The 26,631-nt window shown below is 38.2% G+C and overlaps 2 protein-coding genes across 3 annotated transcripts in view; one reads left to right on the forward strand and one right to left on the reverse strand.

The window, feature by feature from the left end:
• Positions 1-766: 766 nt before the first annotated feature.
• On the reverse strand, positions 767-10,188 carry copb1 (COPI coat complex subunit beta 1). Its single transcript, XM_034116586.1, has 22 exons — positions 10,015-10,188; positions 8,581-8,734; positions 7,929-8,158; positions 7,571-7,740; positions 7,349-7,463; positions 7,149-7,241; positions 6,901-7,038; positions 6,652-6,771; positions 6,259-6,366; positions 5,997-6,143; positions 5,687-5,832; positions 5,041-5,137; positions 4,261-4,421; positions 4,051-4,171; positions 3,726-3,953; positions 3,055-3,234; positions 2,456-2,600; positions 2,207-2,326; positions 1,949-2,094; positions 1,671-1,760; positions 1,324-1,479; positions 767-1,050 (listed from the first exon to the last, which is right to left on the reverse strand). Exons 2-22 carry the CDS (start codon positions 8,669-8,671, stop codon positions 991-993), a joined length of 2,862 nt encoding a protein of 953 aa, XP_033972477.1. The 5' UTR covers positions 8,672-8,734; positions 10,015-10,188; the 3' UTR covers positions 767-990.
• A 3,633-nt stretch (positions 10,189-13,821) lies between these two features.
• pde3b (phosphodiesterase 3B) overlaps positions 13,822-26,631 on the forward strand; it is a 41,881-nt gene continuing 29,071 nt past the window's right edge. For both annotated transcript variants that reach the window (XM_034116310.1, XM_034116311.1), the window contains exon 1: positions 13,822-14,853. In XM_034116310.1, coding sequence (XP_033972201.1) covers positions 13,966-14,853 — 888 coding nt within the window. In that variant the 5' untranslated portion in view covers positions 13,822-13,965. The remainder of the gene's footprint in view (positions 14,854-26,631) is intronic.

The following is a 26,631-nucleotide window of genomic DNA, read 5'->3' on the forward strand; positions in this document are numbered from 1 at the left end:
TTCAGCCTTTATCTAAACCCCTGGAGAGACAGATTTCAGAGATATTGCAAATGTATGACCGGGGTTGTGACCCTTTAATCTGGCATATTCCCAGAAATGTCCCTTTACTCATACATAAACAGGAGGGAAAGTGGAATATGTAACTCTCTGCCAACACTAATCCATCTCAATCTCATTTGATCAGTGAAGGTAACACTTGCAGATTGTTTTGAGAGTACCTTTGAAATCACTGCAATATTCAGTAGTACCCGAGGTCAAAATAAATTGTGTCCAAGCTAAGGATATGGATGTATTTAAGAGTATTCATGATGCCATTGTTGGGGTACTGGACTACTGATTTTCATCTTCACACTGTGCAGGAGATCACACGAGGCATCTGAGGAATTCATTATTCATGTTCAACTTTCCAGGTGAAAGCAATTTAACAATGGCCAAACTTCACCCTTCCAAGTCATTTCTAAATAAAGACAGTAGAAACTCCTTCTCATGAACCTCATCCTCTTTTCCTCTATACAAATGTCCAACTGTCTTTTTAAGGTTCTTAATATGGCTTTTGACACGATTAGTTGAATTAATTAATCAATTAAAACCTTTAACAGTGACTTGGGCACAAAGAACGATAAATCTAATATAAAGTTTAGAATAGTTGGGCAAACTAACAATAATTATTTATTTTAAAAATAATTGTTTTAGCATTAAGTTAAATCTGCCAAAAATTAAACTACAAAATATACATCAGTGACAGTGAATAAAGCATTAAGCAAAATTAAGTCTTTCTTTTAATACATAGTTTATTGAAAATTAAACAGGACAGGGAAAGAACATTACTGAAATTTAGTTTCCAGACAGAGGTGATGTAAAAAAAAAAAGAAAGAAAGAAAATAGCGGAAAGCCACCGACCATATAGAGTTCTTAATTAGCTGTGATGAAAAGACTGTAAGATGGAGGATGAAAGAGAACAGCAGAGGGGTCAGCTGGACCAGAGTTGTCTCAGACATTTGACTTCTTTTGGGAGAGGTTGATTTTGTCTCCGAGACTCAAGGCCATCCCCTGTGAAAGAAAGGAGAAGATTTATTGTTATAGCATTTCTAGACACTGATAAGAGCAAAAGCTTTTAGAGCAACATCACACCAAGTTATGGGCTGTTTCATATTATCACTCTCCCTGGCCATTTCGTGCAATTCCTTCAATAAAGTATTTAATTCAATGGTATCCTTCCAAAAGATTAATTTGCTGCATTTCTCAAGTTGAAAGATAATAAATTCAACAAAGCCTTTACTTCTTAGATGTATAAAGGTTTATGGTGCAGCAGCTGAGACCCACCTGACTTTTGGCTCTAATGCGTATGTGTCCGTTGACAGGAGCATCAGGCCCCAGGTGGATGGGCTTCTCGATGCTGACGTTAGCCAGGGCATCTTCGCCAAAGATTGAACGAGCATAGAGGTTGGCAGCCATGAAGCCGCAGAAGCCCGACAGCGCCTGGTTTGTGAGAAAAGAAGGATAAGAGTTGAGAGTATTACAGAGTAACAACAGCAGAGGATTTACCTGATTCGTTACAAAATGCACCAGCACCAAAACTAATGGCCTATTTCATTTATTTCTATTGGTCCAGCCAGCATTAAAACCTAATTTAAATAATTTTCTCTGTTGATGTGATGTCTTATACCAACCTTCTCAGGAGTCAGACACTTCATGTTGGTGGACTTAAGGATATGCTGAAGGTACTCGTTCAGATCAGTGATGTTGGTGTTCACTGTCACCTATGAAAAAGAAAGATTGATTAGGGAACATCTTCAATGCTCACAGTCCTAAATATTGATTTTGGTTTATGGATTTTTGAATGTAGGAAGCACAAAAAACCTGTGTGTATGACAAATGATATCAAACACACTTTTTAAAGCCAATTTGTTTCTGGGAACTAGCCACAAAGTAGAAAAGCAAAGCCTACCTTGTTTTCCCACTCAAACTCTGCCCACATCTGTCTGAATTCTGCATCAGTGCAGGACGCAGGCTGGATGTAGTCCATGATGTCAATGTGGATGTCACTGAGGACGACGCAGTTTCTGTCGCTAGCGGCTCCCGACACATCATACACTGGAAAGAAAGGAGCAAACATACACCCCACAAATTAGACTTACTTCTCTGGTTACAGAGATCAAAACGAGCTGAAGTTCTATTAAGACGATAAACCAAAAGATTATCTTACCAATGTTTCCGAATATGATGCCATTCTCAGTCGAGGCCACTTTAACATTAGCCTTGATGTTAGCAAAATCGTGAGGAGCCAAAGTTAAAGGTGAAGGCTTCTCAACCAACTTGAGATCACCTGTGGGATGGATACAATTAGTGGAATGCAAACATAACAACTAGTAGCAAAAATGTGAGGGGCTTGATCATCATTAATGGGGAGAACATGTTCATATGTCCAGTGAGGTGAAAAATAAACCAGACTAACCTAAAGTGGCCAGCTCAAGAGTGCAATTCTGGAGAGTGTCATTGGTTTGGTTGACCACCAGCACATCCAACACGATGTCATACTGGTTGACATGAACATAGGCTTCAGCGTACACTGGGTCTGAGAACCCTGTCAGCTGGGTCACCTAGAGTGGACAAAAACAAATACATTTAATCATCAATTATAATGCAAGTACAAATGTTTCCTCACAGTAAGCAATTAAAAAGTACATTTGTATACCATTTACTTTTACAAGGTTTTAACAGCAGTGCATTTGCACAGCAAGACCTCAAGCAGCAGGATTAAAAGAGAAAAATGATACTCGTAGCTGTGTGTGTGTCCCTGCATAAAAAACTGTTATACCCACAGTCAAATTAAATTAAAATAAATAATGCAACAACTTAAATGGTAGAATATGAAATCCAAACGAAACAACTGTTTTTGTTGCCACTGTGCCATCAAAAACAGTAACTCCACAAAAGGCACACTAAGGTCTTCAACTATTTATGCGTTATAAATGGAAGAACAAATGAATCTAATTCCCAAATTGATCTTTCTCAATGTAATTTCCAGTTGCAGTGCAGAGCCTGTGGGGGTACCTTGTTGAGTTTTGAAGCCAGGGGATCATTAGCCTCTTTCCTCTGAGTGTTGCCCATAGCAGCCAGCAGACTGAGCTGGAACTGATCCTCCTTAGAAGTCATCTCGTTTTTGGCGGTCAGCTGCATGAAGGAGATCGGGTCGTCTGCCTGCACTGTTACGCTTCGTTTCTCAGACTCTTTCTGTGGTCAGAATAAGAAACACATAGGGTTATTTTGAAGGGGATAGTCGAGCATATAGTTGTCCCACCAAGAAATATTCAAGACACTTAAATAGTGAGGCCAAGATGTGAAAACAAATTAGTAAGAGAAATATATATTTCAATTAGAATCAAGTTACATTTATCAACAAAAATATGGAGCAATTATGTTTTTGTCAAGAGACGCTGACACCCTCATAAATGAATGCCATAAATAATAATAATAATAATACATGTTATTTATAAAGCACTTTTTCTGTTGCTCAAAGCTCTTAAAAAAAGGCAATCCATTCTTAAAAACAAAACGTATTTGTCTTATAAACACTATGTATATTTACAAGCATAAAACTGAATTTGTAACATTCATAAATAAGGGCTGGGTCAAAAAATATGCAATTTACAGATAAAATGTGACTTCCTCTTCTTGTGGCGATGACTCAGCTGGTTAAATAACAGGAGGTTAAATAGCGTTACCTTCTGTGACAGCTTCTCCTCCTCCAGTCTGACAGTCAGCATATGTGACAGGGATTTGCGGCACTCCTTGTTGAAAATGTCATTCATAAGAGGCGAGCACTCCGACAGGACCTTGAGGCACAGCGAGATGCGGTCCACATCGTCGTCTGTGATGGGCTTCTTGGGCAAAGAGGACTTGCCCAGGTGCAGCACAGTGACCATGATCAGCATGGACTCTGCCACAAAGGACTGAGGGGACAGCAAGACAACAGGGGTTAGAGAAACAGTCAGCTGGTTAATTGTTTTTGACAGAAGTGGTCAGTAGAGTGGAAAGAGGACGACTTACATTTTGTTTCTTTTTGTCTTGAACAATTCCAACATAACGCAGGGCAACTTTGGTCAGGGTGGTGGCCAGGGAAGCTGCCACATAGAAGTCTCCGTCCATCAGGAAGCCTCTGAGTGGAGGTCTGGAACAACAGAAGCAGTGTTTATTGAGTGAGTTCACTGTGCAGACAATCAATGGAGTATTAGAGGAGAATAATGAGCCTTTCTTTACCTATCCTCTTCTTTTTTGGAAGGCCTGTTGGAGCTGAGGGCGCTCTGCGTCACATAGGTTCCCATCTCTGTCACCAGCTTCTGGGCTGGAGCCGCGCTCACTTCATCATCTGCTTTCACCTCCCCCGAGTCTCTCTTGATCTCATTTTCTACAATGGGGATCTGTCAAGGCAAGAGATGGATGTTAGGTAAGTTGGGCTTGTCAAGTAAGCTTTTTTCCATTTAATACTAATAACAGGGTATATGCAGGAATCCTGAAGTCAAATTTCATACCTTTTAAGACCTTTTTTAAGACCTCCTCGCCACTTCGAGTTTTAACCAATTTTACATTTACATTTACATTTACATACATACACTTTACCTCACATTTACTATATACAGTATTGATTGTCCTTCCTCTTTATCTTCCAACCATTTGGACGCAAACTTGCATTTCCCCATAACGATGTTTTTTAACAACCGGCGTAAACGGACCTTCGCGCGCTATCAAGCAGTGAGCGTGCGATGTCCTGTTCAGATGAGGTCAAATCCAACGGGATGCCATAAATAAACTACACAGAATCACACTACACACCTACGCAATGATTACATTCAGGCAAACTGTAGAATACAACCTCTTTGGACAATTTGTATACTTATTGAAAACAAGCTACAAAATGTAATACCTTGGAAAATGCCGTTTAATACTTTTGAATAGCCTTAATTTTCGCTAAATTGATTAATCAACTTTTAATACTTTTTAAGACCCCACGGACACCCTGAATAATAATAATGGACGTACCTCTCCCAAGGACCTGCGTACTTCTGTCATCACACTCTGGATGTCATCCTTGGTGCTGCAGTATTCTCCCAGGATCCACAACGCTCCCCTGTAGATCCTGAAATAACACAACGGTGACAATGTTGAAGAGCATTGACAGAACTACGTACTCCTGTATTGATACACTACCTAGCCAAATGACATTCGACATTCGAAATGACAAGTGACTATCAGACCAGAATGACCAAAATCAGGCAAATTCATTCTTTGTTTAAGGTTGGTTTGTATATGTTTGATTATTTGTGCTCTTGTACCCTTTTTTAAATCACATCATTTCAGAGGAGACATAATTGAAGAACAACTCAAGTGTGTGATTTGGCCTCACATGAGTCTCTTTATTAATACATAGTATAATAAAAAGCATGTGCCCAATAACAGAACAAAATGACAGTTCAGCTCGTATTTTTAGTATTGTATTAGTATGAGTAATGACTTCAGATTAGCAAAAACTGAATAGAAAAGGATGTACTTATTTGTTGATTGACTTGCCTATGTATCCATATAAAATATTCTAACCTAAATTGTACCTGCTTTTGTTTATATCTATTAGGATGGCATTACCAAGACATTGCATAATATTCCCCTTAACGTGCTTAGAAAGCCTTACTTGACAGTTTTGATGGCGTGAAAGACTTCCAGCATCTTCTCGATGATGAGGGGTCTCAGGCTGTCAAACCTCTGAATGGCCTCCCTCACAAACTCCAGCACGTCAGCAGCAGCTGCCTCATTAGTGTCACTGAGGAACTCCATCAGCTGTAAATCATAACAACACGAAGAAAAGCCTTACTATATACTCATACTTTACTATATAGTGTCATACATACAAACCACCATTGAGACCATTTCAGAAAGCTATAAAATATAACAAATGTCACGAGCATTTTGTTACTGGTGTGTTTAAATGATAGGAAACTCACCACAGGTATGACATTGGCCGCCATGTCAGGGAAGCGCACACTGCAGGAATGGAGAGTGCGCACCAGAAGCTGCCGGTACTTATCAGTGTCTTCATGTTCCGTTACATTGTTTGTCTTGATCACTTCCTTCTTCAAAACTATCACCAACTGGAAAGAAAATAGATTTAACTTTATTTGCAGTATATAACCTGTTTTGTCTGTGTACACGCCTGGACAAAATAATAGCAACAACAATAACTTGGATATACTGCGCGCCACTGACCTCTTCTACATTGCGAGATGAAACCAGGTCCAGTGCCAGCTGCAAGGTCTTCTTTCTGACTTCCAGGTCAGGAGTGCTGAGGACACGCAGGATGTCCATCACAAGATCCTGGATAGAAATACAAATATATTGGTGAAAAACCAAATTACTTCCTAACAGAGATGTAGCACTGTAGGCTCAGCAAACTGTTGCAGTGTCCCAATATAACTACGTTTGCTAGATTTTTATATCTTACTGACTTTTCTGCTGCTTTTGACTCTAAAAATGTATTCTTTACATTTTCATATATATTTGTTGTAATTATTGTTGCTTATATGATCTTATATCATATCAATCCAAATCAGGTTATTGATGGGTAATTGTGGCTTAAAAAAAAGCAATAATTCAACGTACCTGGAGTACACGCTCGTGAGTGGGATGCTCCTTCAGCTCAATCAGACGATCGAGAACAATGAGCTTCACATTGTTGTCGCTCTCCTTGATGATCAGATCAATGTAGCACTGGGCTGCAGCCTGAAGTCCGACAAAGCAAAAGATGAATAAACGACTGTACAAGACATAAGACATCACTGCTACTAGCTCCAATGCAGTACAATATCACTACCATATATACGGTATATTGACAAAACCTGGGTGATGTACCTTAACTGCTGTGGGAGCACTGGAGAGGGTAACAAGAGTGCCAGCAGCCTCATACTTCACAGCCGGGCTGGAGGACTGCAGCAGGTTGTAGATGCAGCGGATAAACCGTGCACGCTCAGAGGGGTTAGCATGGCAAACCTAACAGACAGAAGAAATATAGCAAGAGTTCAGACACCAAAGCAGCTCTTGTGGCAGTATGCTGTTATGCTACAAAACTAAGATAAATTAGACTTAATGCTGGCACTCACTTTGTAAATCAGCTCCACAATGACCAGCTGGAGAATGTCGCCAAAAGTGTGAACCTGGTCGATACACGTGCTGAGGTAATCCAGAGCTCGATCCTGTAAGATGTGAATGACATTTGTAAGTTATACCTTTGGGATAGATAATGTAAGTCTAGCGGCACACAATTATAGAAAAATAAGGAAATGGGCAATATTTTACGGACCTGATCGGCATGAATCAGCATCATGAACGCATTTCTCTTGCAGCTGGCATCTTTCTCATTGACAAGAAAATCATGAATCAACTCTGGAGCATCTGGGATGAGTTGTTCGAAGTTCCTAAAATAAATAAAGATCATCAGCTGCTTGTTGTTCAACAGTGAATAAAGTACAACATGTGTTTATATGGAAAGCCAACTGCACATAAAACCTTTAACAGTTTGTACCTGTAGATGGTGTAAATGGCCAGGACGGCGTTGCGGCGCACGTAACTGTGGCGGTGCTCCAGGCAGGCCCGGATCGCTGGCATGAGCGGCTCCAGCAACTCGGACTCCTTCAGCTTGCACAGGAAACGCAGAGTGGAGCCACGGATGAACTCGTTTGGATGCTGCAAGTCCTGAAATTAAAAAAGTGAGACAAATGAAAATGGTGTGGATTCAATAATCACAACACTGCCGAACTGTGCTGCTGTTTATTTTTTCCCATTCTGACTATAACAAGCATTATTTTCCATGCTGTATATTGATGACAGGACACCTGATATAAGAAATATACAGATCTACAGATTGAGTGGATGAATCTTACCTTTCTGTAGGCGTCACACACCAGGATCATCTCCTGCAGCAGCTTTCCGTCTGGGGTGGTTTTGGGAACAATCTCCCAGAAAATCAGCAGCAGCTTCTTGATGGTGTGGTCTTGAAGAGGCAGCACGAAGCGGATGATGGTCATCAGCAGTCCTGGCAACTTCTCACCATTCAGGATCATGATGATGACCTTCTTCAGGGCTTCGGTCTTTGCCTTGATCTCCCCCTTTTCTGTAGAAAACAATATGTATTTTTCTTACTACTACTATGAATGTAGTCAGCTTGACCCTAAGCATGCATTATGATTTTTGGGATGTTCATTTGTTTGAGGAGTGATTAATATTTTTTAGCTGTTTATGTATTAAAACCAACATTGGCTGCAAATTGTTTCTACTGGAAAAACATTCTAATAAAGAAATAATTCCTAAGAAATTAGCTGACACTGAGATGTGTGGGTTATCCTAAATTGGAAAGAACTTCATTTAATGGAAAATATGTTTTGCTTTTGATTCTTTTAAGCCTTTTAACACTTTAAACAGCATACATTGATTTCCATTCAACTCAAATGTATTGCAGTTGGAATGTAGAAAAATAATATAGTCCCTCTAAGGTTTAATAAGGTAGCTATGCAAATGAACTGTAAGAATAGTTACCTAGATCAGCCTTAAGTGTGACCTCAGAAGGAGGCTCTGATTCAGATGAAACATTGATCAGAGTGTAACACACGTTCTCTGCAGCCGTCATTTTTGCTTTCGGCCTGTATCTGTCTAAGAAGAATCCCAACGAACGTCGATCACTGGACAATAACTGCAAGAAACAGTAAAAGAGTAGATTCAGTAAAAAGGTGGAGATTTTTTTTTTACACAGATGCATAAACATACAGTAAGTAAAGCAAATGTGTGAACAAAATCTGAATGAACATTGGACACAAACAACATACATTTGCTGAATAGCATCATGTCCTTGAAATAGGAAAAAGCACTGTTGGGTCATATTTCATTAACATTTTCATCAGCAGGCAAAGAAGGCATGGCAAACTGTTATAAGTTATTATTATATCACTCACATTCTTACTTTTACTGGGGAAAAAAAACATTATTAAGTGTAAAAATAATGATTTTGTCACTACTTATTTACTGAATTTAACTGCATGTTTATAGGACATTGTCTCAGACAGAGGTCCTTCCAGAATCTTTTCAAAGGAATGCATAATAAATCAATTAAGTAGTTGTGAATGTAATGCATTAGGTTAGTGTTTGCCCTGCCATAGACTTGTGAACAGTCCTGGGTGATTATCTGACTCAAAACATTCTGGGATTCTTTAGACCCTGAAAGACTTGGTCAGGAACAGTAAATGGAGAAAAAATAATGAAGGGTATCTTCGAAATGTTTTAGCATTATACAGGTGTTGCCTAAAAAGTGATTGTTAGATCAATGAGGCATTTGTTTGAGGGGCTTCTATAAAACTCTTTCAGAAAAACATCCCCAACAGGTGATTCCACCAGCACCTAGTTGTAACAAAAGGAGGAGCTGAATGAATACTGAGTTGTCTTTGGATAGATGTAATAAACATTAGGTGGTTAGTTACATAATGGTAGTGTTTGCTAGGTTCGGCTTTATTATGTAAAAACGCGATGGCTGTCATCACAAAAACAGAGACAAGAGCTGTCATTGTGACAGAAGAGGCAGTTTAAGTTTAAGTGTCCCTTTCATAGACGGAATGGTTACGATAAGGTGGGTGATGAAGCTCAACTCCAGAAAGTGTGACACGCAGCGTTAAAACCCTGGTACAACACTGTAGCTACTGTTACAGTTGTAATGGCCCTACCTGCGATAGCAACAACAATTGTGTGGCAAAACCTGAATAAAAGGCAAACATGAATTACTAAGTGGACTATACAATTGGTTAGATTTAGTTAATATATGTGATTAGTCGCTAACTAGCGAATGTTAGCAAACGCCAGCTTAGCTTCTGCTCAGGCTAGCAATGAAATGGTGGACAGTAACGTTAGCTAGCTGCCTGAGCAGATACCGCGGGTCGGGAGAGAAAATATCACCTTGGTCAACAACAGGATCACTTTACCTACCTTATTGCGAGACTTTTATCCTCCGAAGTGGCCTTCGATATCCAGGTTTGGATAATTACATCTGTGACATGTCCCAGGAGCTCCCTTTGGCGAGCTGTCTGTGTAGTTCCCTACCACTTCCTACTGACGTGGAAGATTACTTTCTGAGCCACATCACTGCTACCGTGTGGCGGAAGGCTCAAACGCGAGAGCAATAATAAGGAGCGTTTTCCATTCAAAAACACATATTATAACTATTACATCAATTATTTATATCACGCTCTTTAAATTTGTATAATGTTGCAAGACACGAATTATTCTGTATTCCACCAGTGAATTTGACGGACCGTGGTCAAATGTATGAGACTAATTGTTCAGATTCCCTGTGGATATTGACTCCCTGAGTTCCCAAAATATGAACTGAAAGAAATAAGCCACTAAAAAGCTGCACTCACATTTTGAAATAAAGCTGATTTGCCTTGTCACATTACGTAGGCCTACTTATAGACCTAGAATACTTTATTTGTTGATAACAATATATACATGAAGAAGAAGGTGAACCTAAGAATGTATCATGTTTTCTGGTAATTCGGTGGATAAATCGTACATATTTAAATGGTAGCCTTTTTTTTAAGTGGATAAAAACAGGGTGAAATAAATAATAATAATAATAATATCATTATTATTATTATGCAGTACACTAAACAACGTGTTTGACCTCACTGCCCTTTCATATTCAAAACTGTGAATAGTGATAATTGCAGCAAATGTTATTGTAAAAAATAAAATATACTTTAAAAATCTTTGTACAGCTACAGTAGTACATCATTGATTTTTTGTTTTTCACAGTGAATTTCAACTTCCACTTAAAGTTTATTGGTGCAGTAGAACTACTTCAGATATGATTCCTGCATCACAAATACATTAACAAAACACCTTACATTATTTTGGGTGAACTAAATATAGCTACTTTAGTGTTTTAACAAATAGTATAACGGAATATAATATAATGCAGCACCCTCCAGTGGAAGCTAAGCCTTACTGATACATTCAGTGGATAAAACAATGGAGGGGAGTATCTTAGTATCTTCAGAGAATCTGTTAATGTATGTCAGTTGTGCAGACCACCAGCTACCTTAAACATTGTACACTATTGTATGGCTGCCAACACCACAACGTATTGCAATCATTCTTACACTGATTAACAACCACTACCATGGAAGTGTTTACATATATTAAAATGGAAGTTTTCATGATAAGAAAGGTTTATGGTTCAAGTCAAGAGCAAAGTACTTGTTGACACTGCAGAACTTTTTGTCAGCTATAGAACAACGGCTTCACACATGCCCTTTATGTATGCTTACTATACAAAATAGATTGTTTATTGTATTGTCATTTAATTAATTGTATTCTATTTTAAGGATCCTGTTCTCTGGGAATGGTTTCAAGTGTAGTTCCTCTTCTACCATCATTCAAAATAGTGTAAAGGAGGAAATATATAATAACTGACTGCCACTTCCAGGGACCCTTTGAGTAATTTAACATTAATGAAGAATTTCATAGAATACTAACACATAAATAAAAAACAAACAATAAATAAATAAAATGGTGATAGTGGTGAACAAAATCCAATCATTTAGGCCAACCTCATGTCTCCAAAGAGTAACATCTCTGTCATACTGGTTACATATCTAAAGAAGAGGCGAAAGATACACATTAGTTAAGTTAAAGGGCAACATTGTTTACCCTGCTGACAAAACTGAACCAACAGTAAACGCTGAATAAGATTATTACTATTATAACACGTAATGTTTACTTTTCAGAGACACATCAGTTCACACCTGTTTACTTAGTCTGTGTGGCACACATCTAGTAACACAGGCTTTAAGACATTTTATTTAAGATACTACATCCAAGCTAGCTTTTCAAGGATCCAAGAAGGCCTTACATCTGTGTAAATCACAAAATGTGTGAGAAATCTAAAGTCACAGTCACAGCTTATTTTTTCTCTTTTCTTATATTTTATTGTTTGGTTCATTATAAGATAAGATAAGATATACTTTAATCAAACATTGGGATTTATTTTTGTTTTATTTTCTTATTACACATAATTAGAAATTAAAAAAAGAGTGGAAAGTAAACAATTATACAATCCAAACATCTCCAAATAAAACTAAAATATTGAATATATAAAAGTTGACCGTAAGAAAAAAATATGTTAACTATCTGACAAATAAAAAACTATTGATGGGCTGAATTACAGCTAACACAATATAAAAGTGGGATATTATTTACATTTTCTTTGCAAGAAGACATTCAATTAAATATAAATGTAAAATGTACTTTGAGTTATAAGTCCAGTTAACAAAAGAGAAACTATAGAGCAGTGAGTTATTGGCAAGCCAGGTGAGTTGTTGTAAGATATATGAAACATTTTTGTTGCTGTATGCATTGTAAGGAAATTTGCATTTAACTGCCTTGCTTTTACTTTGACTTATTCTCACATCTGATATTTTGACTTGTCATGACAGCAGATACACAGGTGTAACTAATTACATTATAGAGGTTTATCTAAATGCTGTCAACTTGTTAACGTTGATACGACTATTTAGGTTTAGATTTTAGCCGTATATTTTAATTTGTACTTTTATGAACGTGTTTGTTCAAGTTGGCAGCTCTCATGGATCAATAGTAGTCTTTAATTCAGGCACTCCTGGGTCTATCATGTTACAATGTTAATGTTAGGATGTCAACAAGCTAATTTACTTATGGGAAAGCTTGTATGTATTATGCTAGTTGGCCATGTTTCGTCAGACATCAACTCAACCTTTGTCTGTGCATTTTTATCGCAAAATACGTTAACAATTTGTTTTGCCACAACTCGGCATTTAAAGTCGGTTACACTGTTTTGCTGATCTATTAAATCGATAATCTTCATACCAGACTGAAGGCAGGCTATGCAAACGATCCCAGAGCACCATGATGCAGCGACACCTGAGCGACACGCAATGGTGACACTTCTGATCAAAACAAATAATATTAACACAAAAAATAGGACTTTACTTTAAAACTAAATAGACTATTTCCAGGCTTATGCAAACCATATGCGAATCGATGTAGTCACATTCAAAAGTGTGACAAACTCTGGAACTGTTGACTAAAGTCAATTGTCTATTTAAAATAGTCATATTCAAATTGTCTACTATTAACATAGACAAATAAATACCAGAAACAAATACACTTACAATTTAGAAGGTTGTAAATATTAAAATAAAATAGAAAATACTTAACTGTCTACTTATTTGCCTAAAAAATAGCAGAACATTTTCTTTGGCTTGCATGTGCAAGATCTGCTATTATAATGTGTAAATTAAAACACAAAGCACTACATCCAGAAAGCATTACAAAAAACACATTAGAAGGCAAGCTACATTTAAATGAACACCAGGTAAACTGATCAATCAATGTTAAAAACCTATATACAATGCTGACTCCAAAAAGTGACTGTCCTTGGCTATTACAATGTTGTATATGGCAACAGGGCTACATTATTTTATATAAATGTGGATTTTCTTTATGCAAAGGTGACTGTACATTTTCCATGAGGGCAGTATGGAAAACAAGTGTCAGTTTTGGTGCCATTTTCTTTTTTCAATGAAAACGTTTTAAAAGTGTGTTCATTAACTGCGGATCAGTGATTTGATTACATTACGGTAGGTTATAATAATGATGCAGCTCAGGATTGGTTCAGAGCTCCACATTTACGAAGCACTGAGGTGTGTGGCCTCTAGGCGGCGACATGGAGCCCCTTTTCTGTAAAAACAACATCTCACCTTCTTTCTTTAGTCCAAGTGCTGGAGCACGTTTGAGTGACCATGGAGTGCATTTGCTGTCATGTAGTTCAGCGTTAACACGGCGTGAATATTAGAAGAGGGGGACTTTAGCGTGGATACGAGGAGGCACAGTCGAGCCATGTCTGCACGGGAGGAAGGAGAGCTTTTGCACAGTAAAACAAGGCACCACGACGGAGCTGGAAGTGTAAACAGCTCAGAGGGCTTCAGGAACGGCTATGTGAAGAGCTGCGTCACCCCTCTCAAACAGGACCATCACAGGGGATTTTTGTTTAACGTGTGCAGGTTTTCCAACGAAGACATTCTTAATTCAAAATTGTTAAAGATATCTGCCCTTTACGTCGGCGCGTTTGTATTCTTCGCAGTTTCTTTCCTCATTTCTAGGAGCTTGCAAAGTGACTCGCTGTGGGATTTGCGGACTTTTTTGTCGGGCTTATCCCAGTCCATCAGTCCTTTATTCAGCATAGGATGTGCTTTTTTCTTTCTCACCTTTTACCTGAGGAGGAAAAAGAAGGAGAGCAGTAAATGTTGGCTCCTGTCACTACCAGCATCGTGTTACCTCGGGGATTTTTTTGTTTTGCGGTTTTTGCAATGGGGAGAGGACCAACACCAGATGCAAATGGTGGGCAGGTTGTTATTCGTGTTGGGATGTGTGGGTCTGCTCACACTGATTCCAACTCTGAAACTCAAACACAGTGTTCTTATCCTGGTTTTTGCCAGCGTTGTGTGGCTGGTTTCTTTCACAAGTTTGAGCGGTCTGCCTGCACTGCTCCGACCTCTCTTCGCCTGCTTTGCGGGGGTTTCGGGCTCCCTGTTGGGGCTCTGTTTTGACCGCTACTACCCGTCGAGGGAAGCACCGAGTGGGATTTCCACCGCGGAGGAAAAGGTCCCAGTGATCAGACCTAGGAGAAGGTCCAGTTGTGTTTCACTTGGGGAAACGTCGACCAGCTATTATGGCAGTTGTAAAATGCCTCGCAGACCTTCGCTGCCCTGCATATCCAGAGAACAGGTAGGTGCTCCCTGCAGGACCGTGTCTGTTGTTATTGTTCTAAAGTAGGCCCGCTGATCATCCACTGCTACCCCGAGTGCACATGTGCACCAGAGGAGGAAAACACCCAGTCTTATTATGTCATGATAAAGCTCTCAAAGCAAATCAAACTACTGACTGCTGAAGAAAAAGAACATTCCCTCTGAGAACAAAATCAGCTTAACACAATTATTAGATGCAATAAGTACATTCCTGGTAGGTGAGCTTTTCTGGTAAAATATTTTAATAAGATTACATTTGGTAGTGGAAGTAGTATATTGGCTTTTGCATCATTTCTGTATTTCAACAAATTATGAAAAGGTGTGTTTTATAGCCTACACATACTTAAAATTAAGAATCAGCATTCTATCAGAAATTCATATAATATAATATAATATAATAAAATATAATAACTTTATCTGCCATGAATTAGAATACATCAGATACAATTAAACAACAATCGTAATATGGGGTAAAACCTGTGGGATGAAGGTGCTCAAATGTGCAGTTTAATTGCCTTAAACACTTTATGACATCAGCAATGTTTATCTACATTTATGGGGGGAATATATTAATTTGTGAAGTTAAGCCAATATACAAGATAATCAATGAAATGAGTGTCATGCTGTCACAATAACAACACAACTAGGAGCAAAGCAAGTGTTGTGGCCTACAGTCCCACCTGACTAAAGCAGTCAACAAAACAAAATAATGGTGAGGCCTGGCAGGGATTATTCAGTGTCCACATTCAGCGGGTGTTTCTTCGTTTTGTTTGTTTGCTTGTATACACAAGCCAGCACAAGCTGTATAAAACCAGTCTGTTTACATACAGTAGCTTACAGGTCCACTGTAAAGTTATCCTCCTTACTACTTTGCATTTGTTTTGTAAACCAATACACCTATATCAAGTGATATCCATTCTAAATGAAAACTATCATGTTGCACATAATAAGTTGTGAAGGAAAGAGCTGATACAAGCTGCTGTCTTAATTTCTGTGTAGATTAAAGCAAACATTTCTGTCAATATTATTTTAAAGTATATTTTAAATCAAACATACAGTTCTTCAGTTGACTGAGCCAACAACACCTGCATTGCTTTTGAGTCCTCCCAGCTTTGCTATAAGAGAACTAAAAGAGACGATAAGAGAACTAAATTGTATCTCACGTGTGCCTCAGTTTTGCTTTTTCAAGCAGTTGTTTTCCCACTTCATTTTTTAGGCTATTAGCCGATTAGCAGTCACAAAGGCCTTAAAAGAGCATGAAACAATAAATAAATAGATAAATAGATCATTCGGGACCTTGCATGCACACCATACACCATACACCATTTCACCTTTTGCTTTTTCCTGCAAAAATAAGATCCCAGCAGGCACTTAATTTTACCAAATAAATATATGAACTAAGACAAGATTGTATGGGGCTGGGCAAACATGCAATATAATAATTGATTGTAAATATAACATATATATATATATATATATATATGAGAGATAGATATATGAGAGATAGATATTGTGATACATAGTTCAAATTGATGACAACAAGCATATCCTTCAACAGAAATTCTGATATGAAATATTTTTGAAAGAATCTCAGCCCTAATTGTATATCAGAAACAATCCTAATAATAGGATTCCAATTCAAACTTAAATTAACATCTTTTTTTGGAACTAAGTGTTGAGATATTCAGAAATGGGGCTTAAAACTGAAAGAAAAGTACTACACCTTATTATTTTCCATTGGAGTGTAAAAAAACAAGACTCTGTTTATTTAACTAAACAGACCATGTAAGCTAATTTGCCTTACCACATCTCCATCAAGCTGTTGACTTTATTTTACACTGTGTGAAATTGCACAAACGTAAACTGTTCACAGTAGTATAGAAACTGTGGGAAAACAACAACAAAAACTTGGTAGTTAGTGAATGTGTTGAATTACCAGATGAATATCTGATAGGCGTCTTAATCAATATTGAGGAAAAATATAGACAAAATTGAACAGATTAGCCAGCCTCATGCTAAGACACCTTTATGTCAACGTGGTGAATGTTGGTGCGGATGTGTTTTTATATAATGGCTGTGATGCACCTTACTGTCAACCTGTCTAAGGTGTTCTTCCCTTTGCATGCTGGGATGGATCTTACTAGAATAGTATGATGGCTTACAATATTAGTGGTTAAACTCATAATGTAGAGAAGAGCAGTTGTTGATGTTCTCAAATCTTGAAAAGGGTTATTCTCTGAACTGAAGATTTTTCTCAGTATTTATGACACGGTTCTGCGTCAGAGGCAGCGAAAAAGAGGCACAAAGGCAGACTGCAAAGGAGTCACTCAGGGTTCACTGGTGATGTCACACATGTTCTTCATCTTCACACGCATTTTGCACACCAGGCACCCCCCCTTTCCCCTGTTCGAGAGCTTCATTGTGTTTGTGGCTTTCAGTTGCAGAGAGTGTTAACAGTCACAAAAGGTGGTATACACGGCAAGTTCATCATCAAAATATTTGTTTAGAGTTTTGACATCATGTAGATGAAAGTAAGGATGTTTTGGTCCCGGATAACAGACATCCATGTGTGAACTCATTCTTGAAACTTGCCTTTAAAATCATTTATACATAAATTGAAATCATTTTCACAATTTTCAGAACATCTTCAGCCGTTTGATAATTACAATGTTACACTTTGGCTATGTAATACTGTCAGGTACTGATTAGAATTGTATAGCAGGACACCCCAAACAAATATACTGTCTACTGTTTAACCAACATCCTTTATTGATGTGGATTGTATATCATACTGCAGGTAATAACAGCAACAGTACTTTTGTTTCACGCGGTATAACTAACAGATTTCTCGCTGATGAAAAGAAAATACAAAATTGTCAGGGATTTTTAAACCTAATCAATTCTGGGAGCTCTGGGGAATATCCTCTTTAAAAGGATATATATAGTCAAGGTTTTACTACACTGGAATTGAATTAATAAGTTGTTAATTGTGTATTGCAATAATGTGCACTGTGTAGACAAAGCGAAAAAATAAAACACAGTGTATGGATCAACATCTCTGCTATGTTTCAAAGGCTGTTGCTATTGTTTTTGTTAATGGTACACTTTGGATTTATTTTGCTACTAATGGTGTTAAAGAGCACTACTTCTGTGAGCAGGTTATTGTAGTGTTTCTTTATGCTATAGTAACATGCAAATAGGGCTGTACATGCGTGCCAAAAATATTTATCTATTAGACTAAAATTGCAAATGTAACTTGTTCACCTTTCTTTTCATTTCTTTACAATGTTATTTAGGGTTATGGATTCCCCTGGATTCACACATTCTAGTTATAAACAGGCAGCAATGCCAATAATTAACGACAAATTAGGTTTGCACATATTTATAAGAAAGATGCTACCAAATATCTTTCTTTAATGAGAAGAGAACACCTTCAATGTTCAATGTTCTTCCTAAACCAAATGACAGAAAAACATATAGACTTTAGTATGGAATAGGCATGCCCTGGTACTGACAAGCATGTGTTTAAATTGTCATTATTTTCAGCCCATCGCAACTTCTATAGCCAGTATGTTTCAGCTGACTTTTCTTTCTGATAACCTCTATATCGCCACAAGCGTATGAAGCGTTACATTTTAAAGCTGAATTTACAAAGGAGTGTTATATGTAACATCTTTACAATCTGCGATCACCATATTCAAATTCAGTTGTCTGATTGCACAACGTTCATACTTCATAGTTTCATCACATTGATGTCGGTTTGTATATGCTTCTTTAAAACATTTTTAACATCAATGAGGACTGTATGTATGTATGTATGACATACTTGATTGTTTCACTTTTTTTTACTATTCAACGAACAACCTGACAAGAAGGCAAGAACCAAGCAATAATGAGAACAGGTGCTTATGATTTGCACACATTTTCATGTAATTTTATGTCCACATTATAAGTCATAACATTGCTCTATTTTGTATTATACATCAACTTCTCAGTTGTCTTTTGCAGTGTTGTGTTAGAGTTCGTGACTGTCTAGCTGAGAAACATCTTTCATTCGAGGTGCCATCCTCAAATGTATCTGACTTTGAAAGGAACACCCTTCATGATTGCTGCCATCTGAGCCTTTACTATTATACACACTGCATTTAAAAAGTGTTTAGACTGCTCATAGAAATCATGAAAGAGGACAAACATTACTGAATCTGCGAAGGTGCAAACATGATTTACACATATAAACCAAACATTCAGTGCACTATAACACATCTTTTATACAGTGTTGGAGATGTTTTGTCTCAATTGTGCTATTCCAGCTGAAATGAATGTTCATTTTTGCTCTGATAATTTCAAATCTCAGTTGTGTGTTTTGGCACAGTAACTCAAAACCTCTTGCACAACCAAAGCTTTATGGATTGACTGCAAATGCCAGGGGTTTGCACTAAATTCTAGATTTATTGCATTAACAGTGCCCTTTTATTGTGCTAAATTCTTCTTCAATAGGAGACCTAAATACGTCTGTTAATCATGTAATTGTTTCTTGCACACAGGTCACTCATTGTCGAACATATTTGTTCTAATCTAATTGTTCCTTAGAATTCTTTTTTCATATCCCAAATCCAAAACAAGGAGTCACTCGACTCATACAACATGAATTACCAGTTTTTCTGCAACACAATTAAATCATCTTGTATCTCTGATTTCCGGTATCATGTTTGAGTTAAAGTAGATAAAGTGGCAAAAGTATTTCTTATGTAGGATTATTGTATTTGGGCTTTTAGTGGCAGACATCTAAAAGCTTTACTTCAATGGTAAGACCTAGAGGCATTGCTGGCGGTGCAATTCAGGGAGAAGGCCCTCCTTTTTGTGTGGTTACCACTCCACGGGGGCAGGCAGGGGTAAATAATACACTTAACTAACCCCCCATCCAGACAAGAAGAGAGAAGCAGGCTACAGAGAGAAAGGTTGGAAGGGAGAGCAGTGAAAACGCAGAGCAGCTCTCAGCTGTCACGTTCACTTGCTGTAAAGCCATGTGGAATGATATAACATTGACGTCACAACCCAGTGACGTACCACAGGGTGATTGCAAAGAAGAAAAAAATGCCAAGTCTTATTAATCGCGCTGTAGAATATAGTGTCTGCCTCCAGCACTGATGTGAAAGGGAGAAATTGTCCGTCTTCAGACGAGGTGCAATAGAAAGAGTCTTTGGGAGAAAAATGTTGCAACGGAAAAACCACTTAGTTTATTCATCCAGAAATCATACAGAGCTATCAGCTTTTTAAGAATTTAAAAAATATCTATTCCTTGTTTTATACATTCAAATGTGTTTACTGAATAAAAACTGAAATGTTAAGGCTGACACTGTCTGCACAGTGGCGTAAGTGTATGGAATTTGTTAAATAATTGAACAAATCTTCCAAAGTAATAAGTGTTAAATCCAAGAGCAGAATTTTGTTTTAAAATCGAAAGGTACATGTTTGGTTTATTATGTAATTGTAGATTTGTGATTTAGAAAAATGACGTGGTTATTTTTTTCTTAATGGGCAAATAATATAAACGTATGGCAAATTTATATTGTACGAGTGATATTTTTCTAACAGTACCAAATATACTATTTTTACAGTTTGCATCCTCAGCCTCTTTATTTGTATTGTCTGTGGGGAAAGTGCATTTATTGAAACTGTCTGCTGTTACCAAAACCAAACCGTGTCTGGCCATTGTGTGTTTAATTCAGGATGAGTTTTATATGCTGAGAAAAACATTTAGTTTTATTTTCCAGTTTCCAGTTAAAACTCCACATGCTGATTATGGCATGTAAATAAGTCCATCTTGCTTTAAACAATTAACTGAACAGAGGATAATTAAATTAAACCTTGTTGGGCATGCTGGGCCACCCTCGGCCTCTTACATGCTCAGAATGCGTCATAAACACTTAAGAGAACACCACAATTGAATTGTGCATTGTAGCTCATATTCTTTTTGCACTTTCTTTTTTTAAATAAGTAAAATTGCTTTAATTTAAAACAATTTCTTTTTATAGACTTCCAATCTTTGTGCTGATAGAGAGAAGTTGCATTGCCTTTAAATAACAGCCAATAAGATGTTACATGCAGTTAAACGTGTGTGTTTTTATTCTATTAAAAGGAAATGTTATATTTTCAATGTGGTGAATAATTTCTCTCAGTCCATGTGAAAGTAAAACAGCTTGAAAGAATTAAGCCTTATGTGGCATCCGCAGTTTAATTTATAATACAGGTGTTATATAATATGAAAATATGGCCATCTTTAGTGAAAGTGTTGTTAATCTGTCTTTGAGCTGATTATTATAATATAACTCTATTTGATGAAATATGAAGCTGATCTATTCAGCTGAAGGAGAGTGACGTGCGAAGTCAACGTCCGTGTTCAGGACCTTGTGTAACAGTTGCGATATAAAGACCAAATGTCCCAATTCATTGCTTAGCAACTCTTCATCGCTGCCACGGGTAGCTTTCATAGTGGCTCAACATTGAAGAATGCCAAATCTAGAGCTGAATCAGCTGACAATATAATGGGTGTTTAACAGGTGTCTTAAATGTAAATAATTGTATTATTTTTTGGATTCTACCGATTTTAAATGAGTGTTTTGGTCATTGGATCCAGATGCACTGCTGTGACAGACGCTGTTAATTATTTTCACATCCTACTTTCTTTAATGTCATAACTAGTTTGCATATCTGCTTTTAATGTTTCATGGGCGGCAGCAGCAGGAGCGGTAGAAATGGTTAAGCCGAGCGAGGTACTGTGTGTTTGGCTGACTGCAGAGTGAAACAGGATGCAGCGGCTGCATTGTCAGCCTGCTGGTGTGAGTGCAAACAGATGAGGAAATGCTGGAGCGGGTACTCCAAAACTCGGGTTACCCTGGAAACGGTTTGCGTCATGATCACCAGCAATTAGCTTGCAGCTCTTTAGTTTTCATGTTAGGTCTACCAGAGCTTAGCCTAATGGCTCTGGTGTCTTTAACAGTCACTATCAAAAGAGAGCTCACAAAATATTCATTGACTGTCTTATTACGTTTCTTTCCTCAACATTATTATGATTATTATTTGACGAATCTATGGTTTGTTTCGTGTTTGAAATGCGTATGAAGAGCTGTGCAGCGGGTCGCCTCGTTCTTATTTTTCTCTAATGAGCCTTGATGTGATGTCCTGACCTCGGCTATCTGCTTGTACTATTGTCTGCACAAAGCTTATCCGTGGCTGAGTTTGTGTATTGTTCAGGCCCAAAATGTTAGGATGGGGAGGGGGATGCCAGGCCACATACGTCAACTAAGTTTAGGCTAATTAAACCTTTTTTTCCTGCAACAATTGTATAAGCATGCCATACTTTTCTTCTTTCCATTACATAAAAAACACCACTTTGATTACACCACAAGGTTTTCCCAACAATGCAAACATTTCAGGTGACTGAGCTTTTCAGATCAGGATGAGGTTGTTGAACCTTGCATGTGTTGAATGTTTGCTCAGCCCAGAGACGGGGTGAGAGCGAGAGAGATCTTGGGTAGGTTTGGTCGAGGGGTGGTAATAGTATGGTTAATTAGACTCTATGACATATGGTGTGAGCCCATGCGTACATTGTTGCTGTGGGAATTTAAGCATGAGGTGAGGGATGTAGTAAATTCAAGTTTTATTTTGGTGAGTACATACCATAGGTTTTAATGACTGTTTATAGTCTACAGTCAACTTTATTGATATAACATCATCCTTACCATTAATATTCTTAAAGCTTTATGTGATCATGTGAAGGCATCGTCTGACGAGATTGATTCTAGCTTTTTGTGGGAAATGATTTTTTTTACAATTTTTATTATCTTCCTTTATTACATTAATTATCATCCAAACATTACACGGCAGCCTCACCAAAATTGTATTCACTTTCTTTCTCTACTTGTCCTCTCTCTATTCTCTCTATCTCTGTCTCTCTTTCTCTCTGAATTTCTTTCCGTCTTTCTCTGTGCGCCTCTTTTGAAAACGGTGTCAGCACTGCTGCTTTTACACCAAAAGGCTGTTGCTAAGTGACGGTTGACGTCAGCCGCAGCTACAGAGGAGGGCTTGTGTGTGTTTAGCAGCTGAGGGCAGATCCCACTGAAAAGGGCAAAACTGAGAAGCACTATTAGTCACTGCAATGAAAACCCTAACTTCAACCAACAGGATCACCATTTCCAATAACTGTACACAATTTATTCTGAGTGACTTATGGTAAAAGTAAATCTTTCAAAGTGGAATGGTGAGGTTTAAACAAAAAAATTGTTCCCGGCCAATCCCCACCCCCTTTTCTTCACTTTTTCTTTAGTCTGTTGCTGTCTCCTTTTCTTTCTCACTTTAACCCCCGACCACCCCTCCCCCAGCACACAAGCACACACACAAGCTCAAATGCCAGACACCCCCCCCCCTTTCCCCTCACATAGTGTAAGTGAGATTTTGTAGATAGATTTTGTGTCTGACGAAAGTCTCTGACTCGGAGCTTCAGTGTGTGATATCTCCCCCATCCGGCCGAAGTTGCTCTCGATCTGCTCGCCATTGTTCGGTGTAATCAATTCCTGGGGACCTGTCTCATTCTCCCCCCCTCCCACCCACTGTCTCTCTTTCTGTCCTGTGACAGCACATGAAATTTGACCCTTTTGAGTTGACCAAACAAAAAGCTTATCTACATTTTAGGTTAAAATAATAGTTCATTTCCTCCGATTACAATTTGTGAATAGAGGCATTGTATTATTAAGTTATCAATATTTGTATTTATTTATTATTCATTTTGCAAGTATTAGTATTTATTTTACCAACGACACAGTATCTTTGTTTATCATGTGAGAAAAGTTAGAGCTATGACGCAGTAGTTTACCAGTCTGTATCCAGTAGAAGACGGTCATGTCTGCTGCGTCTGTGCTCTGAAGACTATGATGTAAGTCATTAGGGCTGCTGCTGCTGCTGGAGATAATCTTTGGGCAGAGATAGGTGTTTGCAGCGGTCATATGGAGCTCACTGATGGCAGAGTGAGGGAGCGAGGGCACAGGGTTTTAATCGCACGGCCCCTCTGCAGCAAATGCACACGGTGCTGCTCAGATACAGTCAAACTGTTATTGCTCTCTGGGATGGCCTTGACATGATGTGCACATAAGACATTTAAAATAAGATATTCAGGGAGCAAGGCCTGATGGGCAATAGGGTAGTGGCCAAAGAGACTTTCCTTCAAACAGAAATCCAGTTCACACAAGTGTTGTTTATCACAAATCCCCCCTTAGCTTTATGGGCACTACTGTGGAGTGAAGCGAGCCAATCATTATTTTCTATATTCAATAAATAGACACTGAAACCTTTCAAAAGTAATTTCTTACTTATTCTGATACATTCTGCACTGCATTGGACTGCCTGCAGCAGTGTGGCCCTCCTTTGTCCTGATCTGCCCCCCCCCCCCCCCCCCCCCCCCCCCTTTGTCAAAGGATCAACTGGTCTAACAGTGGACCTGATGCCACATATCAACAGCAGGCTCCCTGGCATGGCAACAACACGGGGCATTAGGTGCCGGGTGCTCGGCTGCAGACAGAAGGAGTTGGCTGGGGGTAGGCATGGATTAAAGATGCAGTATTTGCGTCATAAGGTGAACTCTACCGGCCATAGTGATCATAGAGAGAGAGTTTTGTGTTACTGTTGTTAAGTGATCGAAAGCACACACACGCATCAGATGGGTTGTCTGTACAAGTCGCCAAAACAGGCTTAAAACACATTAGGACAACAAACAATGCAAAATGAATTTGATATTTTCTGAGTAAATCTAGTTTCTTGAACACACTGCTCCTGTAACAAACATAATTTCCCAAATTGGGATTAATAAAGTATCTATCTATCGATCTTAACATTTTTCTTTCTACTTTTATGTCTGTTTCAGTTGACAAGCGTGTCCTTTACATGTACTAAATGCTAGTTGAATCGTCATTATTGTGCCAAAAATGTAGGTAATATAAACTTTTTCTTCACTATTCTCTCCCAACATATTACAAGGTTGTATGCAAATACTTTTTTATTATTATAACAGAAAGAAAACTGAAAATGTGTCCTAAAACAAAACATAACTCATAGCTTGTCAAAATACATTTTTCTTACGATCAACTTAGTGATCTGAAATAATATGAATTAATGTGATAAAAGTCAGACTAAATATGGTTACTTATCACCTTTAAATCTTTGTTAAAGCTAAATAAACGAACTGTGAACCATATCTAAGGCCTGGTATATCTTAGAGGTAGTCTGTGCTACAGTGAAGATCATTTATCATGTTTTGGACACATTAATAGGCAACCCATGCCGTTATAGTGAAGTTAACTGTTTGCATGTCATGGAGCAACAGAGCAGTGAGAAACAAACTAAAGGTCACATTCAGGAGGACATTCTACTCTCCAAAACAAACTGCAGCAAGAAGTTAAGTCGATATTATGTATCATTATAGTCTAGCTCACTGATTTGTCCATCCAGTATTCAGTGCTCCAGATACCTCATGAGAATAATTGACAGTGATTTAAATACTTGCATCATTTGCATTTCTGAAAAAAATTAATTTGTCTTTTGACTGTTATATCATTATATGTAATAAGTTAAATACACAATTGATAAAACGATTGCCAAGTGTCTTAAAGGTAGGGTAGGTAAGTTTGAGAAACCGGCTCAAGATCGCTAGAATTTGAAAATACACAACCGGAGAAAATCTGCCACTTCCTTACAGAGCCCCTCCTCCAACACACACGAACGCGCACATGACCAATGAGGGCACGAGATAAGTTTGTGCACAGATGGAAGGCTGACAGGCAGGTAGGCCATCCAGTTATTTTAGCCGGGCCAGCTAAAATGATTGGTCGTGCTTTTTACAGTACTACGGCTTCCACAGATGACATTTTTTTTATGGATTTTTTGTCAAAGCACTTAAGATATTCATTGCTATCGGGATGTTAAGAGCATTCCATGGAATATAACAAAAAGGGTATCTCGAGCCGGTTTCTCAAACTTACCTACCCTACCTTTAAGGATGTTACTTGAATCTAAACAAATGTACATTTTCTAGTTTCCTATTTCTCACTATATTGCACTACTAATGATATTCTCACATTTAAAGTGAGCCTTTTTTCCCCCTAGGATCTCTCTTTTTTTCTTTTTTGGCATTGCCACAACATCCCAATACCTGGAAATGTAAATTCTGTCCGAAAAAAAGATTGTATACTACACAAATCTTGGTAAACGTGGTACATGTAGGCCTTACCTTTGCTCTCCTTAACCCTGTTTAGTAAACCTACCTCAGGGTTTGTTTGTGTGACTCATCTGACAGTCAGCCAGTGTTCCAGTATTTATACCATGTGGCATCTGTCTCAGGTGATGTAGGCAGAGCCTGCCGAGCTCTGAGTTTATACATACAGATGTAAAATGCTGATCTCTGGTGGTTCCAGCATTATTTTCTGACCCGCACTCTGTCAGCCTGCTGAGTCGACTCGTTCTGAAGACGGGACATTAAGGGGAGAGGCGCTGATGCCCCGTCCCTCTGAGAGCAGCCTGTTTTACTGTAAACTGCATGATGCATTTAAAAAGGAGTGTAGATGTGGCACTTAAAGGTCACCTATTATGCAAAATCCACTTTTTCATGTCTTTTATACATAAACATGTGTCCCCTCTGTGTAAAGAGATTCTGAAAGTTTCAGGAAAAAATATTTGCTCACTTTTTGTCCTGATCCATTTATATACAAAC

This window comes from Trematomus bernacchii, unplaced genomic scaffold (assembly GCF_902827165.1).
Source record: "Trematomus bernacchii unplaced genomic scaffold, fTreBer1.1, whole genome shotgun sequence".
NCBI classification, from domain to species: domain Eukaryota; kingdom Metazoa; phylum Chordata; class Actinopteri; order Perciformes; family Nototheniidae; genus Trematomus; species Trematomus bernacchii.